The sequence below is a fragment of the Phallusia mammillata genome, chromosome 6, assembly GCF_965637545.1.
Source record: "Phallusia mammillata chromosome 6, kaPhaMamm4.hap1.1, whole genome shotgun sequence".
Taxonomy (NCBI): domain Eukaryota; kingdom Metazoa; phylum Chordata; class Ascidiacea; order Phlebobranchia; family Ascidiidae; genus Phallusia; species Phallusia mammillata.
The window spans coordinates 18155525-18181162 of NC_137257.1; the positions used below are offsets into that span (position 1 = coordinate 18155525).

General features: G+C 35.2%; 1 protein-coding gene across 1 annotated transcript; it reads left to right on the forward strand.

Moving 5' to 3' along the window:
• The first annotated feature begins 4134 nt into the window (after positions 1 to 4134).
• LOC145232653 (macoilin-like) lies at positions 4135 to 25519 on the forward strand. Its single transcript, XM_080097317.1, has 13 exons — positions 4135 to 4321; positions 4920 to 5061; positions 6780 to 6906; positions 7524 to 7653; positions 9706 to 9896; positions 10632 to 10724; positions 12531 to 12772; positions 15970 to 16217; positions 17709 to 17879; positions 18382 to 18564; positions 19765 to 19888; positions 20346 to 20520; positions 23706 to 25519. Exons 1-13 carry the CDS (start codon positions 4236 to 4238, stop codon positions 24023 to 24025), a joined length of 2232 nt encoding a protein of 743 aa, XP_079953443.1. The 5' UTR covers positions 4135 to 4235; the 3' UTR covers positions 24026 to 25519.
• The last annotated feature ends 119 nt before the right edge of the window (positions 25520 to 25638 follow it).

Genomic DNA, 25638 nt, shown 5'->3' on the forward strand with positions numbered 1-25638 from the left:
TTGGCTGAAAAGGACTGATTTGCTAAATGATAATAAGCATTTATAGGACATGTATGGTGCCAATTGTTAAATACTATATAATGTTGGCTGCACTGGCTACAAAATGTATTTGCGTTAATTTTACGAACCCGTTAACTTGCTTAATTTGTGTCATTTTTAGGCTCTGTCGAACTTACCCTCACCAAACACATTCTTTCTTTTCTACATTTTGGTTAAATAATATCCAATCGCAGATAAACCCATGTGAAGTGCAGCAACTTCCTGGAATTAAACCTATGATTCCAGCAAATATCACGAGGAGCTGAAACTGTTAGGAAGATTTTTTCAGTGGTTTTATTTGCCTGACGAACCCCTTATATCTTTGCCAAAAAAAGATTGATTAGCTTTAGGAGCTTCTTTGAATGGTTCAACCGACGTCCTAAAACTTGTATTGTTCACTCGCAATGCATTTTATTACACTTTCTTTGTTGGGAGCAGCTACATAACGTTTGTAGGTCCAGCGCGTTTAGCCATAATTCAACGCCCTCCACTTTTTTGGCACTCCATGGAGTTTCAGATATTTTAAACCTGCATGGTGACTGTTTTAGTGCAAGTGTGTCGCTATGTTTTCTGTCAAAAAGCGAAACAAACTTAATTCAGCCATATTGAGACAAAATGCGCTCTAAACCCTCTCTTAAAAATGGACTATGCTAGCTGTATACCATTCTAATCTATTGCTAAATACACACAGCTTGTTGAAACTGGTCAATATTTTCACACCATCCAAATGACTTTCCCTGTCAACGATTTATGACAAACTACGGCATAAGTTGCACTCACCCAAAGAGTGGTACTTTAAGTGGCTCTTTAAAAGGCAACATTTACTTTCAAAATACTAACAGATGGTGGCAGTGTTTACGCGAAACACAAGACCAAATAGCAATCCCCAACTGTGGCTTTATACTATAGGCTGGTAGTCCAAATGCTTTGTCGTAACTCTGGCCACTCCAAACTCATTACCTGTTAACAACGTTCCACGTCTATAGATCGATATAATTTCTGAAGAAAATATTTAATTAGGTGATGTTTGAAACAAAAACACTATATAAGTGATTTTCGTTGTTGTTATTGTGGGTCAAATGATCGACCGTGCCTTCAAAAACCACCAAAATATTTATTATGTAAGAAAATATGTTTGATTTTTATGGTACCCGTTGTCATTTCATATCTGACTAGTATGGAGTCAATGCAGGTAGCTTACTGGAAAACTGACTAGTATGAAAAACTCTTAATCGAGTTATTCGCAACCTATAAGGTTATGTGTTCTAAAGTAGAAATAATGAAAATTTACTTACGTCAAGTTAGAAGACTTTGACTGCGATTGAAATTGTTTCATGGAAACTATTGCGACATTTTACATCATCACATATAGATGCAGACCGTCAGCTTACACAAAAAAGGTGGTATGGGTTGAATAAGTCAGAACACTAGGTAAAAAAATGCAATAGACGGCAGGGTGTAAATAATTATATGTTCTCACCACAAACCGTATTTACTCGATTGCAAGCCGCTCTCGATTACAGTTAGCCACACAAATTGGAGTGCAAACAACAATCGAGTAATAGTAAGTAGAAATACTAGAATATCGGTTACTGACACAATATTTGATTAAATTCAAAATTAGTAAGTTTTGATTAACTAGCTGATTGAAAAAACTGTTGTATTTTCTCAAAAATCGATCGGTCACTATGTGCATGATTTCTATTGCGGAAGTGACGAATTTAGGGGAAGTTAAATCTCGATATTTACGTGAAATTTCGCGACAGAGCAGCAGATGGAGCCGATAGGTCGCAGATTATTACGTCGCAGGTATTAATCTTTTCTAAAAAACGGTTTCGTGCAGTTCTCGTTCAAGTGTATCGGTCGACGTAGAATTGCAAGTTTTGTTTTGTGCCTTTAGGTATAGATTTGTTTTCAGTTTCTATAACCTTGTTTACAATAAATCGTAAAGATACATTTTTATTTTGTTACATACAGTTGTAAACCGTGCAGAACAGCAGCCAACCAAAAAATTAAAAAAGTTTTGTTTTGTTTTTTACACCTTTTAGTTTCATTAACATTCTTTGGTCCGAAAATTATGTTAGAGTGCAGAGCACTCTGCCAGTGTATTAGATTTTTAAATTACTATTATGGACTTTGTTATTTGAGTATTATATTTTGAACTAAAAGCCTGCCCTATTATGCTTATTGCCTAAAATGTGAAGCAGCACTGTTAAAAAGTCCTAATGAGCCAATTAGCATGCTAAAGAAAGTCCATGGCAGTCACTTCACATAGTTCACAATAATTATGTGAAGAGCATCAACTGTGCTTCTACTTGGACTAGGGTCCCTCTATTTGCTTTTTCGTTCCTTAAGAAACAAGAAATTAAAAAATCTCGAGAGTCTTGAAATTTTTTATTTTAGCAGATTTTCTAACAAAAACAAATGAAAAAATCCGATTGTATGCCTTTTCGCTTCTAGTAGCGATCACAAATAGTGCTTCACTCGCAAACCAGCAAAAACGAAGTGACTGTGGGTCCTTGTTATAGATATAGTAGCATGACTACTGCTTGGGAAGGTGAAAGTTTAGTCGCAACTCGCACTGCACATTAAAAATCGCTGTTTCGCGATCAAAGGAAAGTAAGGCAGCCACGGCGCTCTAGGGGCAAGTCAAAACAAAAAATACACATGAAAAGTGGTGACGCATTTACTTATAATCTATAATACATGGCGTACTTTCTTGCGATAAATTTTTATTGATTTCATGAGAATCGAGAAGCTATTTGTTCAAGATTTTTCACGAATTTCTCGAGAAGGAACCTTTGTGATGTACATATAATATTCCTAATATATATAATGTAGCTTCAGCGCACTTGGCATTGATCAATTCACCTATTGTGCAATTGACTTTTTCCGCTTCAAATCATTTTAATAGTGTGCAGCTGTTTGCAACTGGGGATTTGTTTTAGTGTAGTTGTGTTTCTTTGTTTTCGGTCACCAAATAAAACAAACTCAACTCCATTTTGTGTAAAACAATAAACAAAATTACGTAAAAAAGAATTCAAAAATAAAAAATATTAAAATGTTACCTTGTGGTAAATGACCATTGAGGTATGGAATACAAACACCACTACTGTCAGTTTTTTTTAAGGTTGGTTTGGGTGACCGCTAAGTAGTTTTAAGAGACCGCAAGTGTTTCATTTAAATACCAAAAAATATTTTTGGGAAACCGCTGGAGAAATTCCCTTCAAAACACCTCAAAAAACACACTGACTACTGTATTTGCAAATTACAATCTAGTTAGATCAAAAGCTATATTAATTATAAACTTATTGAAAACAAGATCAGAACTGTTACAAGAAAGGTTTTAACAGCGCAAGTAAGATTTGATTTGTATCTTTAATGTTTGTTTTTTTGTGTAATAAATTTACAGTAAGCAATTACCCACATGATAACAGAAAATATTTTATTGTTCTTCAAAAAGAACTCCTTTTGTTCACTAGCTAGAAAGCACTGATCTAAATGTACAGTCTCTAGAAAGAAATACAGATGACTTAATTTTTTTTTCATTGGTTGGTCCTAATTTTGTTCATATTCTATTCCTTTACATAGACAGGTGTAATTTTTTTGGTCTAGTATACCTTTAAGCTGAAGTTAGTTCAAGGAAAAGTCACATATAAAAGTTTTTTTTTTTAATTACCAGCTTCTTAAATGTGATTTGGTTACATGCAAATCTAACTTTTCCTTCCAAACAAAAAACATCAAGCCAATAAATGATAAGCGAACTGCGGAAAGTGCACACTGTTTTGGTCTATAAGGTCTCATCGAACCAAACAATGTGCACTGTCTGCAGCTTACGTTTTTGCCAATGTTTGTGTCGAGCTGGTATGCTCGGTGTAAATATATTTAGTCAATTCGTGGGTGTTATCAAATGTTGTAAAGTTGTGTAACACTGTAGTATGTTTTATTGCAAGAAATATTATCTGCTTGGTCGATCTATTTTTTACATAATATGCCAACAAGGTTGACCACAAAGACTATAGTCAGGAAATATGCTTACAGTTGTACAAATCAATAAAGAAAATAGCTATTTGTTTTGTAACAGCAATCCACTTTAACACTTACGTTTTGTAACAGAGGCGAATATACAGTAAGATAGTGTCTTTTCACATAGTATCAAACTGCTCATGTGCAAAAGGATACAGCAACAATAGACAATGAAAAGACGGAACGTTGACACTAGCAAGCAACCTCGTCGGCCTCTAAAGCGACCAAACAAATTCACAGACAGTGTATATGGAAGGTAAGAACTGGATTGGGTAAAAAATTTGCAAGAAGCTTTCTAGTGATATGGTATGAAGACCAATATAATGAGCATTATGTTTGCATGTAAAATTTATTACTTAATACATAGTTTGGATCGGTGGTTCTCAACCTGTAATACGCATGTCATTAATGGTGGTATGCAACTACCTTTCTACTTTACTTAATTAAAGTTAGATTATGAACTGCAACTTAACTGACCCAACTGATCAGCCCTGGTTTTTGGCGAAACTTGTGTCTTGAGCATTCCATTGAAATTGCCAATCTTCCTGGTTTCAGCAGTATGCTAGCTTATTCAAGAAGAACAGGCCTAGACCTGGCCTACCATCCCAACAGAGTTTAGGTGATATGCAGCAATAAAAAAGTTGTTACGCGATCAGTATTAGGTTGAGAACCACTGGTTTACATTTATTATTTTCTTTAATATACAAAAGAGGCTCTTATTAAGAGCATATTTAAAAGAGCACTTTAGTTTTGTCACAGCAACTGTTTAAAAACACACCATAAATACAGAAATAAAAGAAGTGTTTTTTGAACATGCTATTGGAAAAGTAACACAACCTTTATTATTAATTAAGCTCTTTCGTGTACATCAAGTTCATGGTTGTATGGATGTTTATCTTGCTCGCTGACTTCATACTGGAATTTCGCTTCGAATATGTTTGGCCTTTTTGGTTGCTGATTCAGAGCGTCTACGATACTTTTAAATATCAAGGGCTGGTAAGTAGCTATTGTGTTAAAATATTTTCGTGGTATTTTATTCATTGCAACCTGTGCAGCTGTTTTTGCCATCTGCATATGTCAATAGCAAATTGACTGGTGGTGTTTGCAATTCTATCAATATCTCCTCTTTGTTATGCAATTACAAAGCACAATTGGTGTATTGAACTCCCGGGGTATATATGTATTTGTACACATATAAAAATATATGTAAATGATAAACAATTCAATGTTGTTTTGCCTTTGGTAATCATTTATTGATACTCGTTTAAAAGTAACAATTTTTTTTCTTCAGTTACAACTTACTTTATAGTTTGGATAACTGACAAATTATGTTGGTATCGCTTTATAACATGTATATATTACACAATAACTGAACTGGGTGGCTTGTTTTGTAATTTAACTAAAGTAAAATTGCATTTGCTGTGTAACGTTCAATCACCTATGCTAGAGAATGGCTGACAGTTATGCTGCAGAATAATATTGATTCTGTGATTATTGTACAAAAGAATTAGTTTTGAAACACATAGACTCAATTCTATTTTCTTGCCATTCTTAAACCCATGGCTTCCAAATGAAGACATTTTGGTGGGTCTGTTAAAGCTTCTACCATGTTTAGTACAACAGGCTGCCATGTTTTCATAATAAAACTTGCTTGGTCATATTTTGAGTGTAAAATTTTTTGAAAACATAGTTGTATTTGCTGCATTACAAATTGATATTTAATGAAATTTTAGGCCACAGTTCAGAATCACGTGAAAACATCTAAAACCATTCATTCAATTCGTTTAAATCTGATTTGTAGAAAATTAGCAACTAGGCATGGACGTAGTGTGCAAAATTTGCTAGTGGTTGCCCTGATGCGTGTGTCATATGTGTGTATGTCGTTAATACAAAACGAAAGGGAAGTTGTCACATTACCGCAGCTTTTTATTGAATTTCCTCATGTTTGAGCGTTGTATGGTCAACAACCAAGCATTGTACTGCTTTCAATACTGACTTACTTTCACTGGCTTAAATGATAGCACACTAAGTTTTGTTTGGTTCAAAAACTAGTGTCTAAACTAGCACAGATGGTTGACACAGGAAAGACATTATTTAAAATAAAACATGTCCATCTGCTAAATTGCGCCATATTTGTGTTGACGTAATAAAATATGTTTTTGTTGTGGCTCATTAGAAATTTATAAATTGTGTAACATGATTATTTTACTAATGCAAATGAAGTTAAATATACTATACCTTGCCATCTGCTGTGTGTATACAAATGCAGCCTGTCCTAATTGAATTAGTCATGGGATATTAGCTGTTCTATACCACTTCTAAACACCTATTTGTTTGCTAAGGTGTTTTTTGTACGACATATACATAAAAAGCAAGTTCTTTTATCTGTCACTAAATATTTTTATTTGTTTCATATAAATTACCAGAAGCCCTAACTAATCAATAAATTTTTTTTTTGTACTTTTAAACACCCATTTGTTTGTAAAGGTGTTTTTGTCTGTGTAATATTCAGGTAAAGGCCATTTTTGGATCTGTAACTATAACTAAATATACAAGCTATGATAAAAATATTTTGTTTATTTTCCACTTTTGAACACAAATACATTTGTAAAGGTGCCTTTTTTGTTTAATGTTTTAGTCAAACGCCAGTTTCTGGATCTGTAACTAAATTTACACACAACCTGTCATAAAGTATCTTTTGTTTATTTTTGCAGGCCTACTCAGTGTTTTTTGTTTGTATTGCAATTACATCAGACACTGTATGCCTTCTCTTTATTCCCATCCAGTGGCTGTTTTTTATGGCAAGCACTTATGTTTGGATCCACTACGTTTGGCACACAGGTGGGCATTACATAAACAGAAGCTTGGCCTTCAGATTATCTGCCATTATTTATGTTTATGTGAGACAGATGTTATTTGGTTATTGGCGGGAATTAGATTGAGTTACCGCTATAAATCTTTCATCAGGTTAACATCAGGCAAATTGCACAAACATTTTCAATGACGGGTTGCAGGGTCCTTGAGCCGTTATTATGCACAAAATAAATGGACCAGAAATTATATGTAACAAATAAATCAACTGAAAATAATGTTTTTTTCAGAAAAATGTGTTTAAAATATTATATTAAATATATCAATTTTACTATGACTAACAAGTCAATATGGCGTCTGCATCGACGCTGCATGGCCAAACCCAGCTATTCATCTATGTCTTAAGTTAATATGTGTTTTTATTGATATATTTTTTTTTATATTATTTATTTATGTATATGGTCACCCTGACTTGTCATGTGGTCTTTTAGATTTCTTAGGGTGAAAATTTTGTAGTACTTGCCATTTCAGAGTAGGCTGTATTGTGGTTAGACCAAAAAACTTTGTTAACTCTGTAGTTAGTATTTTTGTCATATAAAACAATACAAACAATATTTACTCATATTAATATTTGTTGTTGTTTACAGACAAGGGCATTTGTTTGCCTACGGTTTCGCTGTGGTTATTTTTTATGTACATCGAAGCCACAATGAGGTTGCGCGATTTGAAAAACAGTCCGTTCCATATCGAACTTTGTAAACCCTTTGCTGCTCACTGGTAGGTCCTTGTTTGTTTATTTTACTTATTTAGTCACTATACAAAAGTATGCGCTCTATAAGTGGCTGCTGTAATACAGTTTAGGAAGCAGCATAATTTGTTGTCTAAAACACAGTTTAGGAACTCTTATTGGTACTTATTGCTTCTCAAAACAACGACATACAGTCAACAGTCCAAAAAATCCTTTTTCCTATATTACATCCAAGAAAATATATAAAGTATATATATATAGGTATAAAATATAGATTTTGTCGTATGAGTACATGCATATAAAATACATTATTAGAAGCCTAACCTATTTTAGTTTTAGTTTTCTGCCGTAACATATAAAGATTGCAATGATATGTTGTAATGCAAAAGTTTTTTAAACACGCTGTATAGCTAGGTGATAATTGTGAGATTGTATGTTGCACTTTGCCATACCTATCCACTAGCTCTTCAATATATACTGACTGCACATTCATTGCATTAAGGAAGGAAACCAGATTTAAATACCCCACACCCAATAACCAATCATGTGTGCCATGCTAGATTCATTTAGTACCTTCGACTATATCTTTGACTTTGCAAGGAACTGTGTTTTAGTATTGCACCAAACAGTGTTCTAATAAACATAAAAACGTTACGTCAGGGGTCGGCAACTCTTTAAACACTGATACCAATTTACTTGTTATGTCAAAATGACAATAGCTTTGCATGCCAATATTGTGCATATTAGTGGTTTGTACCAGCTGATTTTAACAATGGTTAGAAAGCAGACATGATCTGCATTTTTGGTACCATTTAATCATAACAAAATAAAAACAGTTTTTATTCTGTCAAACTGTACTTAAAATTGAAATCTTAAAGTACTTTGTGCTATGAACACTCACCTCTTTGGCATGCATTGCATTTCATTATACCATGTTATATTAAAAACCTGTACTGCATAAAACACATACTATATGCATTTGTCTTGTACAGTATGCTTTTATCGGATTACAAACAGTGCAGATAAAGTTCCGTTGCAAGTCAGGTTTCAATTCACAGTGCAATGACTTTAGTGCATTACATTTTTCCATGTCTTTTAATGTTATGTGTGTTCAAAATCTGTTTTCTCTTTTTAAAGTTTTTAAAATGTAATCTCAAATTTCTTATGCACTAACTACACCAGTGATTCTCAAACTTTTCAAGTGTGTGGCGCATGTACAAACTAAATTTTTATTCCATGGCACACTTTGCTGGCCAACATGACAAAAGTTGTCAAAAATATGTAATTTTCAACTTTATTGTAGTGGATAAGATTACTGTGGGAAACAAGAAAAAATGAGCTTTAATATGTTGCCATGTATGCCTGCATTTAGTAACCAAGCAAACACCAGAGAATGTTTGAACTTTAAAATTAAACTTTTGCGGCACACTTGGAATCTATCGGGGTGCACTAGTGTGGCTCGGCACACAGTTTAAGAAGCACTGAAATAAACACATTACTGTCGTAATAATGTTAACCCTAGTGCAGGGGTCACCAAACTACGGCCTGCGGGCCGGATCCGGCCGGAGGTCATTTAATCCGGCCCTCGACCACATTTTTTGGTTTGCCAAATCGTATTGATAACTTTGTATCATTCAAAATTAATCTACTTCTTACGAAAAATGTAATAATATTACGTAGTTTAATAGGATTACAACGCCCAGGATTGATCCAAAGTCAGTTTGTTACGTCACAGACAAGACTACTAGGTTCAATTGTGCGCAAACAAATGCCTTTACTTGTGACGTAACATACAAGCATTGCTTGTAAGAGACGACCTATACAATTTAACAGTCGCATCACCACATTTTAAATGGGATTGTAGCAAGACCAAATCTTGGCGCACCTAGAAAAATCGCCTCGCGGGCTAAGTTTTGAAAGGCGGCGCTAGGACATGTAAACTATGTGGCCCGCGCGAATTATTTTTAGACTTATCCGGCCTGCAGTCAAAAAAGTTTGGTGACCCCTGCCCTAGTGTGTTGTAAAAGTAAATAATTATGTGTCCCCTTCCCTGAACTATTTGTTGATTTTACTCTTTGCAGCATTGGCCACCCAGTGGTAACGCTCGGAATTGGTTTAAAGAGCTACGTACTTTATCGGTTGCGACTGCGAACACAGCATAAAGTTCAGAAAGAAAACAATTTTTATTTGGAGCTTTTGAAGTATGCACTGCCCAAAGAAATGCGACAAAATCATGCGATTTCCTTTGTAGACAAGGAGAAGATTGAAAAAGGTTGGTTACCAAAAGTCACATTTAAACCAGAATACTTGTGGTGCAATAATATTATAATCATAACAAATAATGGAATGAAACCGGATCTTCTCTAATATTGCTGCTATGTGGTTCCCAAACCTTTATGAACAAATTCCACAAAATTTTTATTCCTCTCAAATAGACTACATAAGAGATGGTAAACCATACAAAGATTTTTAAAAAATTGAGTCTTTTATCAACTTTGCAGGTTATATTCCCAAGCTAAAGTGTCTATTTACAAAACACATGTAAAAATTAAGGCAAATTTCGTCCCTCAAGTTTTAAAATTCCTCCCCTGTTAGGGGTTTAAAATTCCACCACTAGTTTAAGTACAGTTGTATGTTGTTAAATAATCAACCAATTTGCAATTTTTTTGCATTTAACTTGAATTTGCATTTAACCTTACTTTAATTACCAGGGTTTATTTGTACTTACTTTTTTATAGGAGATTGTAAAGTCCTTAAATTTCTTGTCCAGATAGACATAATAGCCCAAGACATGGCAATAATTCAGATCCGTTTGGAACAAAGATTTTGAATTAAAACCATATTAGTTTTATCCTCGTGTAATTTATAGTATGAAATATTTCCAAATTAACTAAAATAATGGAATACCAATATCCCTATTTCTTGCGAGGAAAATTCGTTTTGTTGACTCTTAACAGGCTCTGTGTTCTATTTTGGTAAAAAAATTACACTTTTTATTGTATTTTAGCGGAAAGTAATGGACAGTCGAATGGAGTTCTGCCACATCAGCAGTCAAAGAAGTCGCAAAAACAACTCGCAATACAGGACTCCACAATACAAAGTAAGTGCTGGCTACCAATTCATAACAGATTCCTGTATTGCACAACCTATTCTATTCCATTGACATGAGTCTTGTTAATATTGTGAGTGGTTGAAACTAGTGACACAATAAACCCATCTTAAAAGGCTAAAACTGAATGTTCAGTCACAACAAAATCATATGTTGGTAGTGCAAGTAAACTCGTTCATGAAGGCCCAAAATACTATTTATAGTATATCAGCTGCACAAACCCCAAAATTTGCATTTTGTACTTTTTATAAACCACATGCCTCAGTAAACATAATTTAATTTGTTACAATTTAATTGATGAATTTTTAGCTTGGAATATACACAACACGAACAGATTTTCTGATTTCGCTCCAAATTTTCTGAAAATTCAGCCCAAATTGAAACACGATTATAACCATATATTCGGCCAAATTTTCACCCAATTAAAATTTTAATTCATCATTAGCTTAAACCATTGTGCTATTTTATGACTTTTAATACTTCACTATCCACTTGGAATCAAAAGATAGATTGTATCCTGTTGGCTTCAATACAGTTAAACATTTTTGTCTGGTTTAAAATTTTAAGTTGAAATGTGTACAGGGTTCATTTAACTCAGTGGTTCCCAAACTATGCGCCGCAGCACACATGTGCCGCAAGATGTCATTAGGCGTGCCGCAAAAAAATATTGAAATTAAAATCAATCAAGTAGAGTAGTAGTACCAGGTGCTTAGACCACTAGGCCACATGCTCCACATCTCTGAGATGTTCAACTAGGCTATTTAACTATGAGAGTGACCTGTATAGCGGCTTTATGACCTCATAGTTAGTGCCTTTGTCAGCTAATTTACTGTGCCATTTTAAACTGAAATAAAAAAATTCAAATATATTTTTTATTCAAATGTTCCAAGTGCGCCAAATAATTTTTGTTTTTTCTAAAATGCGCCTTAAAAGAAAAAAGGCAACATTTTCTATTAGGACCTGTAAAATCCACAACATAATGACCAGTATAAATCCCTATACAGCAAAATGAGTCTTTTCTTCCTAAGCCATTCTCTACTATTGTGTAGTTAGTCTGTGTCCATCGGAGCGTGAATAAGCACATGGCTTTGTAGTTTTTCTGTGAATGTGTGGTGCGTTGTTAAACATGTAGGTGTCGTCTATCAAGCGTTAAGGAAGTTCTTATATTGCTACGGGCTGCAATGAACCATTTTGTTGTGTTTCTTTCCTAATACGGTCAATACAATTATTTACTAAGTGCTAAAAAGGTTATGTCATGTATATTTATATACTTTACATGACAAATTATGACCTTTCTTCAATTTCCACATTGAACTTGTTGTTAGTTTCCCAATAACTTTTGGTTCATGCTTTAAGTTTACAATTACTAAACAGTGTATGTTTTTTTAACAACCTTTTATGTTGTTGGAATTATTGTCCAGTTTTTTGTTTGTATTTTTTTCTGTTTTATGATGGTTTGTTCCAAATGCTTGGCCAAAAAGGGTTATTCAAACTTTTTTTAAATTACATGTTAATTAATTATCTAAAGTTGATCCTCCCAAAGTTTGACCCTGGGTGACCCAGCAGTTCCCTCTTAGCCCCCCAAAATGTGACATTTTTAAAACTGCTATACTTAAGTACATGATCCAGGAGTTTTGTACTATTGGTTGATGCATTGTTAAGTATGTTTAATCATTTAGTAACTTTTAGTTGGATTCACCCATTTTTCATTGTATTTTAGCATTGTCAAAAAATTGGTTAGTTTTTTACCTAGACAATAGCATTGGTCTGCCTTTTAGACTTTTTTGTTGTTTGCAGTTGTGGATTATCCATCGACGACATCTCCACCCAAATCAAGCGGAAATAGCAATTCAGCGTCTGGTAATACTCCAGTTTCCCAGCGAAAGTTTGGTAACACTTCACCAAATGGGAAAGCAAGTACAGAAAGTTTGTCAATATCGCTTCACAACACAACGTCCGTTTCGCCTGACACTGAAATGAAACGGCGCAACACAAGCAATCATAGAAAGTCGAATTCAAACGATTCATCACCAGGACAGGTTGGCTATATATTTTGTTACAATTGGCAGTTATTGGCTGTATTTTCTAACTATGGGTTCCCTTCCTTGGGACACATATTGTTTTTGTCCGCACTTTTTTGATATATATTTTGTTACTAATGGCGGCTTTTGGCTTCATTTACCAATTTATTCTACAGCTCTGGTAGATGTACATTAACCAGTATTTTTTTGGTAAATTTTCTTTAAAAATAATTTAAACAGCCTTGGTATTAAGGTCCTTATTATGAGACATCTTCATATTGTTTGTCTGTATTTTTTTCTTTTTTTGTCTAACACAGTCTTGTTTCATTCAAATGGTCAACAAACGGGTGCTTTAACATCATTTAAATTTACACACATGTTAGTTATTATGGGTCCCCTTCCCTGAAGGGGACACATATTGTTTTTGTCCGTATTTTTTTTCTTTTTTTCCGTCTAACGCGGATTTGTTCCCACGTTTTGGTCAAGAAAGAATGGTTCAAACTTTTTCAAATTTACACATATTACAGATATTGGTCTAAAGATGGTCTATGTGAATTTTGACCCCGTTTGATCCCTCGGTTCACCCACAGGCCCCCAAAACGTAAATTTTTTAACGCTGGTTTGTAATGCTCGTGTGGTAAAGAAAAAGTGCTTCAAATTTATTCAAATTTGGACACATGTTAGTTATTAATCCAGACTTGATCCTCCAGAAGTTTAACCCCGAATTACCCAGCGGTTCACCCACAGGCCCCCGAAACGTAAATGTGTCTAACGCTCAGTTGGTCAAGAAAGACACTGTAGGTAGAAGTACCAAGAGAGTAACCCACTGGTTTACGATAGCGGGAGAGCTCAGCTTGACGTCGGACAGACGTTTTACAAGACGTCGTTTCAGTGATTAGAAATCAGCTGCAATGCTATGTCGTTTTATTAAGTTATCACTCACATTTTTGGTTTTACACCTATGACGTGATTTAAACCTAATAACCGTGCTTCGGTTATGTCAAGCAAAACTTTGTTAATCAAAGTAAACATGAAAAAATGAACTTGACTTTTTTGCAAAATAAATGTTTTTTTAAATGCTCGTTGTCAGGTTGGCCGCCGCATGATCACGGGTTACTTAAGGTCAACTAGTAGGTATTACAAACACTGTTCAGAACTTTCTTTCGTCATAACGTAGCGTTTTTTTTACAATCAATTTAGGAGTCAATGCTCAAGACATGTAAAAATTAGGCTTAACGGTATTGTTGAACACTCAGGACGGCATGCTATTGAAAACGGTGTCAAAAGGTCAAACAGTCGTTTGGCGTGTGCACCCTAAGAGGTTACTACAGGTCAATGGTACTTGTTTTGCGAAACAAAGTTAAATGAAAAACAATTTGTTATGTATACACTTGTAGCAAATTGCTTTTTAATTTAAAGTGTCTGTAACACAACTGTTACAGCTTTCTAAAAAAATTGTGTTCAAAACCCGACCTTGGACGACAATATCTGGGTCAAAGCAAGAGATTAAATTAAATTATTTTTTTCGTTCTTTTTTAATGTTTTTGTAATAAAATGACAATAATAGTGCAAAAAGGATACGAATTTTTTTTTATATTGTTGGGTTAATGCTTTCTAAAAATTTGTCCTTAAAAAAAATCACCGCAACATTTGTTTACTGTCAATCCACCCATTTGTTTTTGTGTACAAAAACAATCATACATGTAGATCAAATGATGTGTATAGTAAATTGGTAAATATCATGTAGAATATATAAAATGGAAGTATATCAGAAAGCCACTCTTCTAGTTATAGTTAATAAAAGTTTATCCTCCCAAAATTGGACCCCATATGACCCAGTGGTTTACCCGCAGGATCCCAAAACAGAATTTTTTAAAACAGCCATACTTACTAATGTACATGATCCAGAAGTTTTATAATTTGCTGGCTGCTGCATTGTAAGGTGTATTTAATCATTTTGTAACTTTTAGTTGGAAAAAATCTAAATTGAGTATTTGGTCTAATAAGCTACTACATGTCCTTACAATAGTGGTCAAGTTTCCAGTTAACAAAAATTTAGGTGGTTAACCTAGTTAGTTGCTGTAGCTCAGATGCAGATGTTTCCTAATTGCCAATTCAAAACATGTCTTAAGTACAGATACATCTTCTTAAAAAAAAGAAATCATTGCCAGCTGTTCAGATCAATTTTCAAATCTTAAACCTGGCATTGTTAAAGAATAGCACATATTTTGGTGGGGAAGATAGTCACTAATAGGAGTTGCTCATAACCAAATCATCTGTATTTTATTGCAACAAAAACTCTATAAGCAGGGTTGCCATCGACTTGAAACCAAAAATAAGGACAACCGAAAAATTAAATTTTTATGTGAAACGGAACAAACGTTTTTGAACAAATCTTTGCATTTATACGAGCCATGACACAATATTTGTAATATTTTTGCCAGAAACAATCTGTTCCAGCAACTCGTTGTTCGTAGAAAATACTTCGTGCATCTCACAACAGGCCAGGTCTAGGTTCACTTCTACTTTTAGCAGGGATTTGACTATAGTAATTGTTGAAAATAAGACAAAATAAGGACAAATCTTAGAAATAAGGACGGTATGGCAACCCTGTCTATAAGCATAGGTTGCTTTAATACAGTAAACCTTGGTTAATTCGGGCCCATTTTGACAAAAAAATGTTCAGATTGGGAGGAAGATCTGGATTACCCGATGTCGATTGGTTAAAGCCTACCACATTACAAACCATTTGTACCTCTAGTTTTGTCCGAATAAGGCAAAGATCTGGATTAACTAAATCTGGTTTAAGCAAGGTTTACTGTACTTCATTGTGAAAATTACTCAAGTTCATGGTCTTTCCCAGTTGCTTTAGCATTTAAAACCACATTACAAATCATTTGTACCTCCAGTTTCGTCCAAATTAGACGAATATCTGGATTACCCGAATCCGGTTTAACCAATATTTACTGTACCGCGTTGCGAACATTACTTAAGTTTGCTGTCTTGCATAGTTGCATCAGCATTTGAAACCACATTACGAATTATTTGTACCTCAAGTTTTGTACAAATTAGGCTCTAGTTTTGTGTGAATTAGGCGAAGATACAGATTAATCGAATCCAGGTTAACCGAGTTTAACTGTATTTCATTGAGCACATTACTTAAGTTTGTGGCCTTGCCCAGTTGCTTTAGCATTAAAAAACATTTGTATTTACAGGCGAATAAAAACTCAAGTAAAAACAGCAGCAGCAGTAACAGTCCTAAGTCAAAAACGTCATCGGCAACCACGCGGACTCCTTCAGCTGTTACAGATGCAGACAAACACACAAAGTTGCCTGTTATTGCTGCCCCAACATTAACAGTACCTCCCATAAAAACTGCACAGCTTCAGCCACTTTTAACTAACGGACATATTATCAGCGAAAAACTTCCTGACACAAAGATAGAACTTATTTCAACACCAAGGTAATATGAAAATTTTCATTTCTACTTGTCTGATGTTATTATTTGATATTTGTAGTATCTTTTGGTCCACTTACCTTTTTAATTTTTGTTTATAACATGCTAATCGCCAAATTGTATTCTATTATATGTTTCAAAATTACTCTAGTTATCTGGTCTAGTAAAAAAATCACGAATGGAACATGCCAATGCATTTTCTAAGCATTATATATAATGTTTACAAATTGATATTACTATGATTTTTAGGTTATTGAATGTAGACGAAAGTGTAGTCTGTTAATCTAAAGTAATAGTTTTACCAATAAAGTAGATAGAACCATTGTTAGTGGATATCGCAATGCTAGTACAATCATGTTTCTTTACAATGTGTTTGGAAGACTACTTCTTGTGTTAAGTTTGGGTACTGTGATCAACTAACAAAAATTTTTTTTTCAAAAATACCAATATTTTAAAGATTGTCTGCAAAATAAATGTTACAACCATCATAGTGCCCTAATATTGGGCTATGCCACTGTCATGTCCAGACAAAATCAGATCTGAACTAAGTTATGTCCAATCAACGAATTAAAGAGAATAGGTTAAATTATGACTCAAAATCTGTCTAATATACTATATAGAACTCTTTAATTATGCCAAGTTTAAAAAGGATAGCTTTTTAATTATGAATTACAAAAGCATTTCTCAAATGCAATTTTAGGACATAACCCGGGTGGTTTTCAACTCTGCATTTCAATATCATTTGTCAATCGATTTTTTTAAACTAGCTTCCTGTGTGTATGCTCTATACTTGTTAGATGCCAAGAAAGGGGCACTGCTTTGAAAATATACAATTTACTGCTATTATTGATTTTCATTTCAAATCGTGTTGGCTACGATTTTTTCAATGAATTTTGGTAAAAATACTAAAATATATAACTCATGCAAGAAATTTGTTCTAAAAATACCCAAACTAAATCCTACTGTTTTTTGTTTACTTTGGTCTGTTAATACATGTTAAGCAGTTTTATTGGACACAAATATGCTTTGAGATAATTGTAATTTTGCGGACTTTTTAGGAGCTGTTGGGGTGAGGGTTTATCATTGAAATAACACTAGATTCTGGTCTCATTTATCCTTGTTGGGGCTTGTATTCTCATATTCCACACCCTATGCTAAGCTGTATATCATGCGGTAATATGTAGTAACTTGTGGTGCCGTGCGGTATCATGTGGTATTTGGTACCATCCAGTTATATGTGCCACTTGTGAGCTTGTGTTTCTTTACAAACATCTCTTGTTTTATGCCTTCCAGCCAAATGATACTTTTTTCTGTATTCAGGTTGCATTGCTACAGTATATATATAACTTTATCAGATAAATTGTGCTACTGCAGCATTTAGTTTGGTATTTGTTTTGCCAAGAAAAAACGAATAGTGCTCTAGTTATCTAAAAACAGTAAAACATGTTGAAATGTTCTTTTAACATTTTGCCTTTAACAATTTTTTTCTTACTGTAGCGCCATCGAGCGGCTCGAAACAACAATATCAAAACTTAAAAATGATTTGCAAGCGGCAAGAAAGAATGAACTGAACGTGAAAGATCGACTTGAATATTTAACGAACCTCGAGAGAACTGCAAAAGCAGATTTGGCGCAACTTCGTAAAGACAATGACCTTCTTCAAACAAAGTAAATACATGAGTTTCAACATTTTATACCATTATTTTATGTTTCTGTGAGCAAAACAGATATAATATATATGTAATAAAATGTCAGAAAAAGTTTTGTTGAAGTTTTGACCTCTGTTGAACCAGATTTCGTTAAAATCCAGATGTTCTCCTAATTCGGGCAAAACTTACGGTACAAAAAATTTGTAATGTGGTAAGGCTTTAATCAATCAACATCGGTCGTAATCAGTGGTGGGAATCAGTCGGTTCGCGACGGTTCTATAGAACCGTTTTACGAAATGTTATGAGATCAGCGAACCAGTTAGCATTTTGTAACAGAACCAGCTGGAAAATATGACTTTTATGATAGAACCGGTGGACAAAAAATTTGAATCCCACCACTGGTAGTAATCCCAGCTAAAAGTAAAAGAGTCACCAAACATATGGTAACCCCACTTTGACTCTAACCTTGAAGTCTTACTTCAAAACCTTGTTTACAATAATGCAAATTTTTTTCATGTCAGGCTTAGCTCCCTTTTGGTGGGCAAAGAGAAGGACAAGGTCTACCTTCAGTCGGTGGAAAAGCGGCTTAAAACCGAAGTCGAAAATCGAACGAATGTTGAAAAGTTGCTTAAAGACGAAAGACGCCATCGAAAAGAAGATGAAGAACAAGCGAGAACTGCTGCAGCTGCTGCACAATATTCAAGGTAATATAAACTATAAGTGTAGAAGTTTGTGTGAGAAATTTAAATGCTGTTGGGGTCTGTATGGAGATAAAATGCATTTGTACTTGGAATTGTGTTTTATGGATGATGTATTTGACTGAGCTTTTTATAATGATAGCCAGTTCCTATTTTTTTCACGTTAACAATCAACACTCAATGGATGATTAGCAAAAGTTTAATTGGGATGATAGATATTTGAGATGAACATTAAAAATCACAAAAAATAATAGTGATGGGACGATACCAGGTTTTGAAGCGAGTACCGAGTATGAGTACCACATGTATATACCTTCGATACCGAGTACAGAGTACGATTACCGAGTACTTAAGTGTAGTGTTGTACTTAGTTGTATATCACTGGCTAATTTATCTGCCATGGCCGAGGTACAGGCGTGCACACACACATGCCGAAAAATGTAATCACCACGTGATAGCGAAAAAAATATACGTAACCTGGCGGAACTTTTTCCCGATTTTGTGCTGTCCAAAGCAAATATTGGCCAAAAGTTGCCCGTATTCTTATGGTGTAAATCGGCCTTCGGTACTCGCACGTTGGTATCGAAAACTGAGACAAAATATTTCGATACCGAGTACGAGTATCGATACCACTGAAACCGTTCGATACCATCGATACCGAGTACCGGGTACTCGTCCCATCACTAAAAAATGTGTAAGATATAAAACATATAAATAAACATCTACTATTCCGGTCTGACATCGTGTATATGTGACACCATAACTGCCCAGCATTCTCGATTGAACAATATGCATTCAGCTTTGACCTACCCCCAACAAAACTTTAAACTGTAGTTAGAGCACTGGTTCTTAACTGGTGGTCCATGATGACTTATTGGTTGGTCCGCAGAGATCCACTATGTTTGGTGATAAATTAAATACAATTACAAATCAATTATTACAAAATGCTTATTAGTTGTTACAGTTGAAATGTTAGCTGTCAAGAATTTTATGTCACTTTTTGGAGTTTGGTGTTAAAGAAAATATTTTTAGCCAAAATACTTGTTGGGTGTAGTGTATGCTTACTTTATTCAAAACTTGGAATTAAAATAGGCCAAGCATTCTTTAAATTGGCTGGGTGGTCCAAGGCCTGAAATAGGTTGAGAATTAGAACTGCTTGTGAATGATCTTATTTTTGCTTCAAACTAAACTTTTTTTTAATTTTAGGGACAAGGAAAGTGCCGAAGTTTTAAAGAAAGCAAAACAGGATTTGGAAGAAGCAATTGTTAAAATTCAAAACAAACTGAAGGCGAAAGAAGAAGAATGCGAATTTCTTAAAACAGAAGTTGCGGTAAGCCGTTTTTTCTCACTATGCACAACATTTCTAGCACCCCAAATAACCCTAAAATTAAATGTGTTTTTTTCAATGCACAAAAGTGTAATACTGTATTAGTATCTTAATTAGGGTTTAGTATGACCCAATTTGAATAGGTTTGGTTTGCATTTTTAGGGTATTTTTTTATTAGATTTAAAACATGGTTAATTTTAGGCAAGAACGCTTGTTTTCGTTATCCATTTTTTGTGATGATCTTTCTAAATTCGCCTAATTTGGTAACGAATTGCATAATAATGTTCAACTGTTTTTAGAAATGATGCTTTTTTATAGAATTTTAGCATGAAAGTATTTAATAACAACAAGTGTGTTCGATTTGACTTTTTGCAGGTATACCACCAAGCCAGAATAGATTTCGGTCATGGGTTCAAATCCCACCGCTGCCAAATCATAACATGCACATTTTGCTTTGCAGGAACTCCAGGGTCGCGAAAAATCGGCGAAAGAGTCGGAGACTCTGATGTCAGCCCTTGAAGCAATGCAGGATAAAAATCTTATGCTTGAAAACTCGTTAAGCGCTGAAACTCGACTCAAACTTGACTTGTTTTCTGCTTTAGGGGACGTTAAGCGACAGTTGGAGTTAGCTCATGGTAAGACTTGTATTAAATTTGCTGAAATCCGTTAAACTCAGTGGTTCCCAACCAGTTGTACGCCTGAGCTTTTAATGTGGTACTCGAGTAGCTTTCTGCTATACTTAAATCAAGTCAAATCATGAAATGCAACTTAGCTGACATTATTTTGTAATCGCTAATCTTGCAGGTTTTAGATATATGATAACCTAGTTGCGAAGAATAGGCCTATCTCTTGTTATATCCCTTACAAAATGGTTTAGGTGTTTCGCAGCGATAGAAAATGTCGTCAGGTGGTACGCGATCAGTAAAAGGTTGAGAACCACTGGCTTAATTGCACAGCCATCGTTAATCTCGGCTGTTGCCGAAAACTTGTCCAGGATTTTGGATACTTCGGATAAAATTGCATGAAAAATCTTTGGCCGAATTTGTTTGTAGTAGTTAAAAGTTGTTGACAATACAATCTTGATCTGAGGTTATCTATCTATTTTCACAAACCCAACAAAATGCGTATTGCGTCTTTATGAAAAGCCAGTTAGTCGAAACATAGAAAATGTTTAAACCCTGTTTATTATTTTGTGACGTACATCGCCTTATCGGTGATGTATCGCCAATTAATCGTGACGGAGGTGATGACGTCATATTGTAACAAAACAAAGGTTTATGATTAAAAAGATAACAAATATTAGTCAAGTATTCGACAATCGCACAAACTCTGGTATTTGTATTTTTGATCATCTTATTTTTCCTGTGTCACGATTATATGTCGATTGTTCAGACACGTTATTCTAGAATAGTCGCTCCGAATCTTAAATTTTAGACCAAATTTGGATAAAACTTGAACAGAAATGCGTGAAATTGCAAGTAATGCAAACCAATTCTTTTATAAATATCATCTAAACGCCTAAAAATATATATCCTATGTAAAAAACAGTATTATTTAACTTCCAGACATTTTCAACGATTTTTAAATAAGAGTTTTCTTGCAGTCAGACATTGTCAAAATGCATTTGCATAACAAAGTGCCTAATTCAGTGGGACAACCGTTTTTCCCCGTTCGGACACAGCTTTAGAATAAAGCGAGTTGTACCATGAAATGCGCCCATTAATTTTGGCCGGATGCTGCAAAAATCCCAAGCGATTACTTGGGCCATTGCTTCATTGTGTTTTTAACTTCACGTTCACGTTTAACGTGCAGCATAGAAGTATGACCAAATAAGGAAACCAACGGCATTTTGTCTGCTTTTGTTTGTGTGTATTTTTGCTCACAACTATTATGGTTGTTGAAATGCCTTATGTGCATGTTAGTTGTTTCTTATGCACATTTACGCAGTTTAAACACACACCCCAAAAATTGTTCCAATTCTAAGAAATTAGATTTTAAGTTTAATATGATAAATTAGACTGTTTTTTGATAACAATTGTAATGGAAATACATTATACTTTTGGGCGTTTCGCGATCTTTTAGCACTATACCCAGGGTTGCCATCGACATGAGCCTCAAAATAAGGACGACTGAAAACTTAGATTTTCATACCAAACAAGACAAATGTTTTTGAACAAATCTTTGCATTTAGACGAATCATGTCATATCACATGCGAAATTTTTGGCCTGAAATAATCTGTTCCAGCCACTCCTTGTTGTTAAAAATACTTCGTGCATCTCACGACAGCTCAGGTCTAGGTTTACTTTTACTTGTAGCAGGGATTTGACTAGTAGTTGTTAAAAATAAGGCAAAATAAGGACTCGCGTCAAAAAGAAGGACATTTCTTGGAAATAAGGACAAAACACAAGACATCGCCCTTCTAAATAAGGACAAATCTTAGAAATAAGGACGGTATGGCAACCCTGACTATACCCCACAGTTGTTGAGTTGAGTTTATTTCGCTTGGTAAAAGAAAACATAGCGACACAATTGCACTAAAACATTCACCAAGCCGAAAGTAGCTGCGCAACGTTGAAACATTATGGAGCGCAAAAAAGTGGAGGGCACAATTTGTGAATGAGAGCTAAACGCGCGGCAGCTACGCCGTCATTACAAGGCGTTATGTGACTGGGGCTCACAAAAAAGTGAGTTTGGCGTATTGGCGGCGGGTCGTTGGTGGGACCAATCGAGGGGGCCCTACTAACTAACCACCCGTGTTAGTGAAAAAAGGTTGGGTTCAACGGGAAAAGAAACCCTTGTTTTTATTATAGCGTGCATTGAAGAGTTATGTAAAGGCCAATGTGTTACACACAAAATTGCTGTAATGTAGCGCTAAATTGACTGCTTTTTGGGGGCCGAGTTTTTAACTATAGGAAGCAATGCCACTGTGTGACGGGGGTGATGTAAGATATGTGTTTTTACAGTGTTATAGTTATACTATTACTGTCGCTTTTTAAATAGTTACGATTTTTAAGAGCACCACAGTGGGCATATTATTGTTGCTTTTGTGCTAGACTAAATCTTTAATACATTGACTGCCAAGATTTTTGGCCGCACTGAAAAAATGTAAAATCCACAATAAATATTTTTTACAGCATATTTTTCGCAGAAATATTATAGCCTGTTACTGTTACGTCACATCATCTGTTCATGCGTCATAACATATTTCGTTTTGTTATTGTTACGTCACAGCAGAAACCGCTTTGTTTTGTTACGTCACGCACACTCGTTTTGTAACATATAATTCTTCGAGAAACATCTTTATATCTCAAAATAGCACAAAGCTGTAACTACAGCCGAGTTTGTAAATTGTTTTTATTTGTTATTTGTATTATAAAACGTCACCTAAACCCTAACCGTCAGCATTTTCAGACAATTTGCTTTTAAATATTTGCAAATGCTCTTTGCGCCATCTACCGGCGTTAAGCGAACTTTGTCTATTGTGAGTTTTTACGTAAGTAACGGCTGGTCTAGTTTTCAGACAGAGCTCGGGCCAATTTGTCAAAAAAATACATGTTTGGGTCGGGTTGCACCAAACGCACTCCGTTTAACTGGACAACGTTCAAGGTTGTTTGGCAATCTGGTTCGTAAAGAAACAGGTTTACGCTCAGAAAATTTCGCTAAAACGCGAAATCAGTCGCTGTGTTTTATTGTTTCACAAAACAAATGCATTTCAGACAAGAATTAATGGCCCTTAATCGTCGTAGCCTTTCTTGCAAGGAGATTTCTTCAATAAGAAAAGATTTGATACAGGTTTTAATTCGCCTTTGTTTATCGCAGGTGCAATTTACAAGCGAGACGCAGAGATCGCTGACTTAAAAGCTCGTCTCACCGAATTTTTGTCAATCGTCCCAGAGTCACGAATGCGTTCAGCCACACCGCACTATTCAAACAACTTTCTTGAAAAGCCGTTGGTGCCAAATCTACCGGCTCAGGAGTTTCAAAACGCCTACTGTGCCATGCCTGCCCGTAACCCAAACATGCCCCAGGGACCCATGGTCCAGTCCGGCCCCCACGGAATGGAACAGAACATCATGGGTCACCCGATTCATCTGGACCCCAACGCGGCTATGTACACCCCTAACACATCTGGAAATTAGTTTCTATATTCGCATTTTGTCAAGGTGGGGAGTTTTTTTGTCGTCGTTTTTTTAAGGAGTGAATTATTTTCGGTCATAACATTTTGTGGATTTCATAACTCCAGGTTTTAAACAAGCACGCCGGTTTTTCTATGTGTCAAACATTCTCGTGTCGGTCGTTATTGTAACTTCACGCCGTGTTTTCGAATATATTACCTAACTCGTACCAATATCACATTCAATCATACGAAATCACTCATAATTCTACTCGCAAATTGAAAAAAACGTACTTTTTTAAATTTAAACGCAGTTTAGACCAAAGAAAAACACCTTAACCTAGTCAGTTTATAATATAAAATCACTTTTTTAAAATCTAACTTGACAATTTACAGTAAACCTCGGTTAAACCAGACCCGTTGGAACCCAAAAAATTGTCCGGATTTAGGCGAACATCCTGATTAACCGATGTCGATTAGTTCAAGTCTTACTACATTACAAATCATTTGTACCTCGAGTTTTGCCAGAATTAGGTGAAGATCCGGATTAACCGAATCCAGTTTAACCGAGGTTTACTGATATTAACATTTTCCTGTACAATCAAATGCACTTGCAACAATCTGAACTTCAGATTATGCGTAAAACTGTCAATTAAAAGTTCCCCTATTCTCTGCAACACTTCCTGACCCTGTGATTTTTGTGTACTTTCCTGGTTGAAAACTTTCGCAATTTGGTAAAAAAAAAATTAAAAAAATGTTGTTTTAGAAATATGTAACCCAAGGTGTTTTGTCCGGCTTGCTGCTTTATCATAATTCCCTTTTTCAAAATCCGTCGCCAAAATTACCCCCCACTTTGTCATAACCGCTATGATGTTGCTAATATAAACAGAAAGACCATCATTATTATTTTGTGCTGGTGGCTTAGGTTTTCGGTGTTGTTTGTCGAATCACAATCACTCCCTGCAAAAAGTCCCCCAATTTTGTTGTCGTACGCTCACAAAATACACCAGGGCAAGTTGTAACACTAAAAATGACTTTAGCAGGTTTTAAGTTAAATCCGCGTTACCAGACGTGACCTTGAAGTAAAAATATTCACCAAAGTGTAAAAAGTATTCCAGATTTCGCTTAAAACCTGCTATGTCATTCGTTAACGGGTCTAATATAACTCTGATAAATTGTTACTGAAGTAAAATTACGTTTTTAGTCCCCGGTCGCTGCGTCCGCTGGGGGTCGCTAGCGAGTTTTCTGTGGGCATTTTCCCATAAAGGTTAAGTTGGTGAAAGATTATTTCAGTGCGTGTTTGTACTTTCGTGTTCTTTCGTCTTGTCCCTTGATGGTGATTCCCCCGTACCGCAAGCCGCTACGTCACCGTAAGCGTTGATGTCAGAGCTCAATGCGGACCGACGTTTTTTGTAAAGTTTCCCCTCTTTGTTTTTTTTTTCTTTTTGGTCTCTTTCCCTCCCCCTGTCTGCCGGCCTGCGAATCATTTTGTCCGCCAATAAAAAACATCTTCTTGAAAGTCAGTTTGTGTTCTGCTCGAAGAATTTTTACTCACCTACAATCCTATGTCAGTTGATATAACCTCCCGTGTTCTCCATTTTGAGCCCTAAACTCGAAAAATATGATAGCAATGTATAT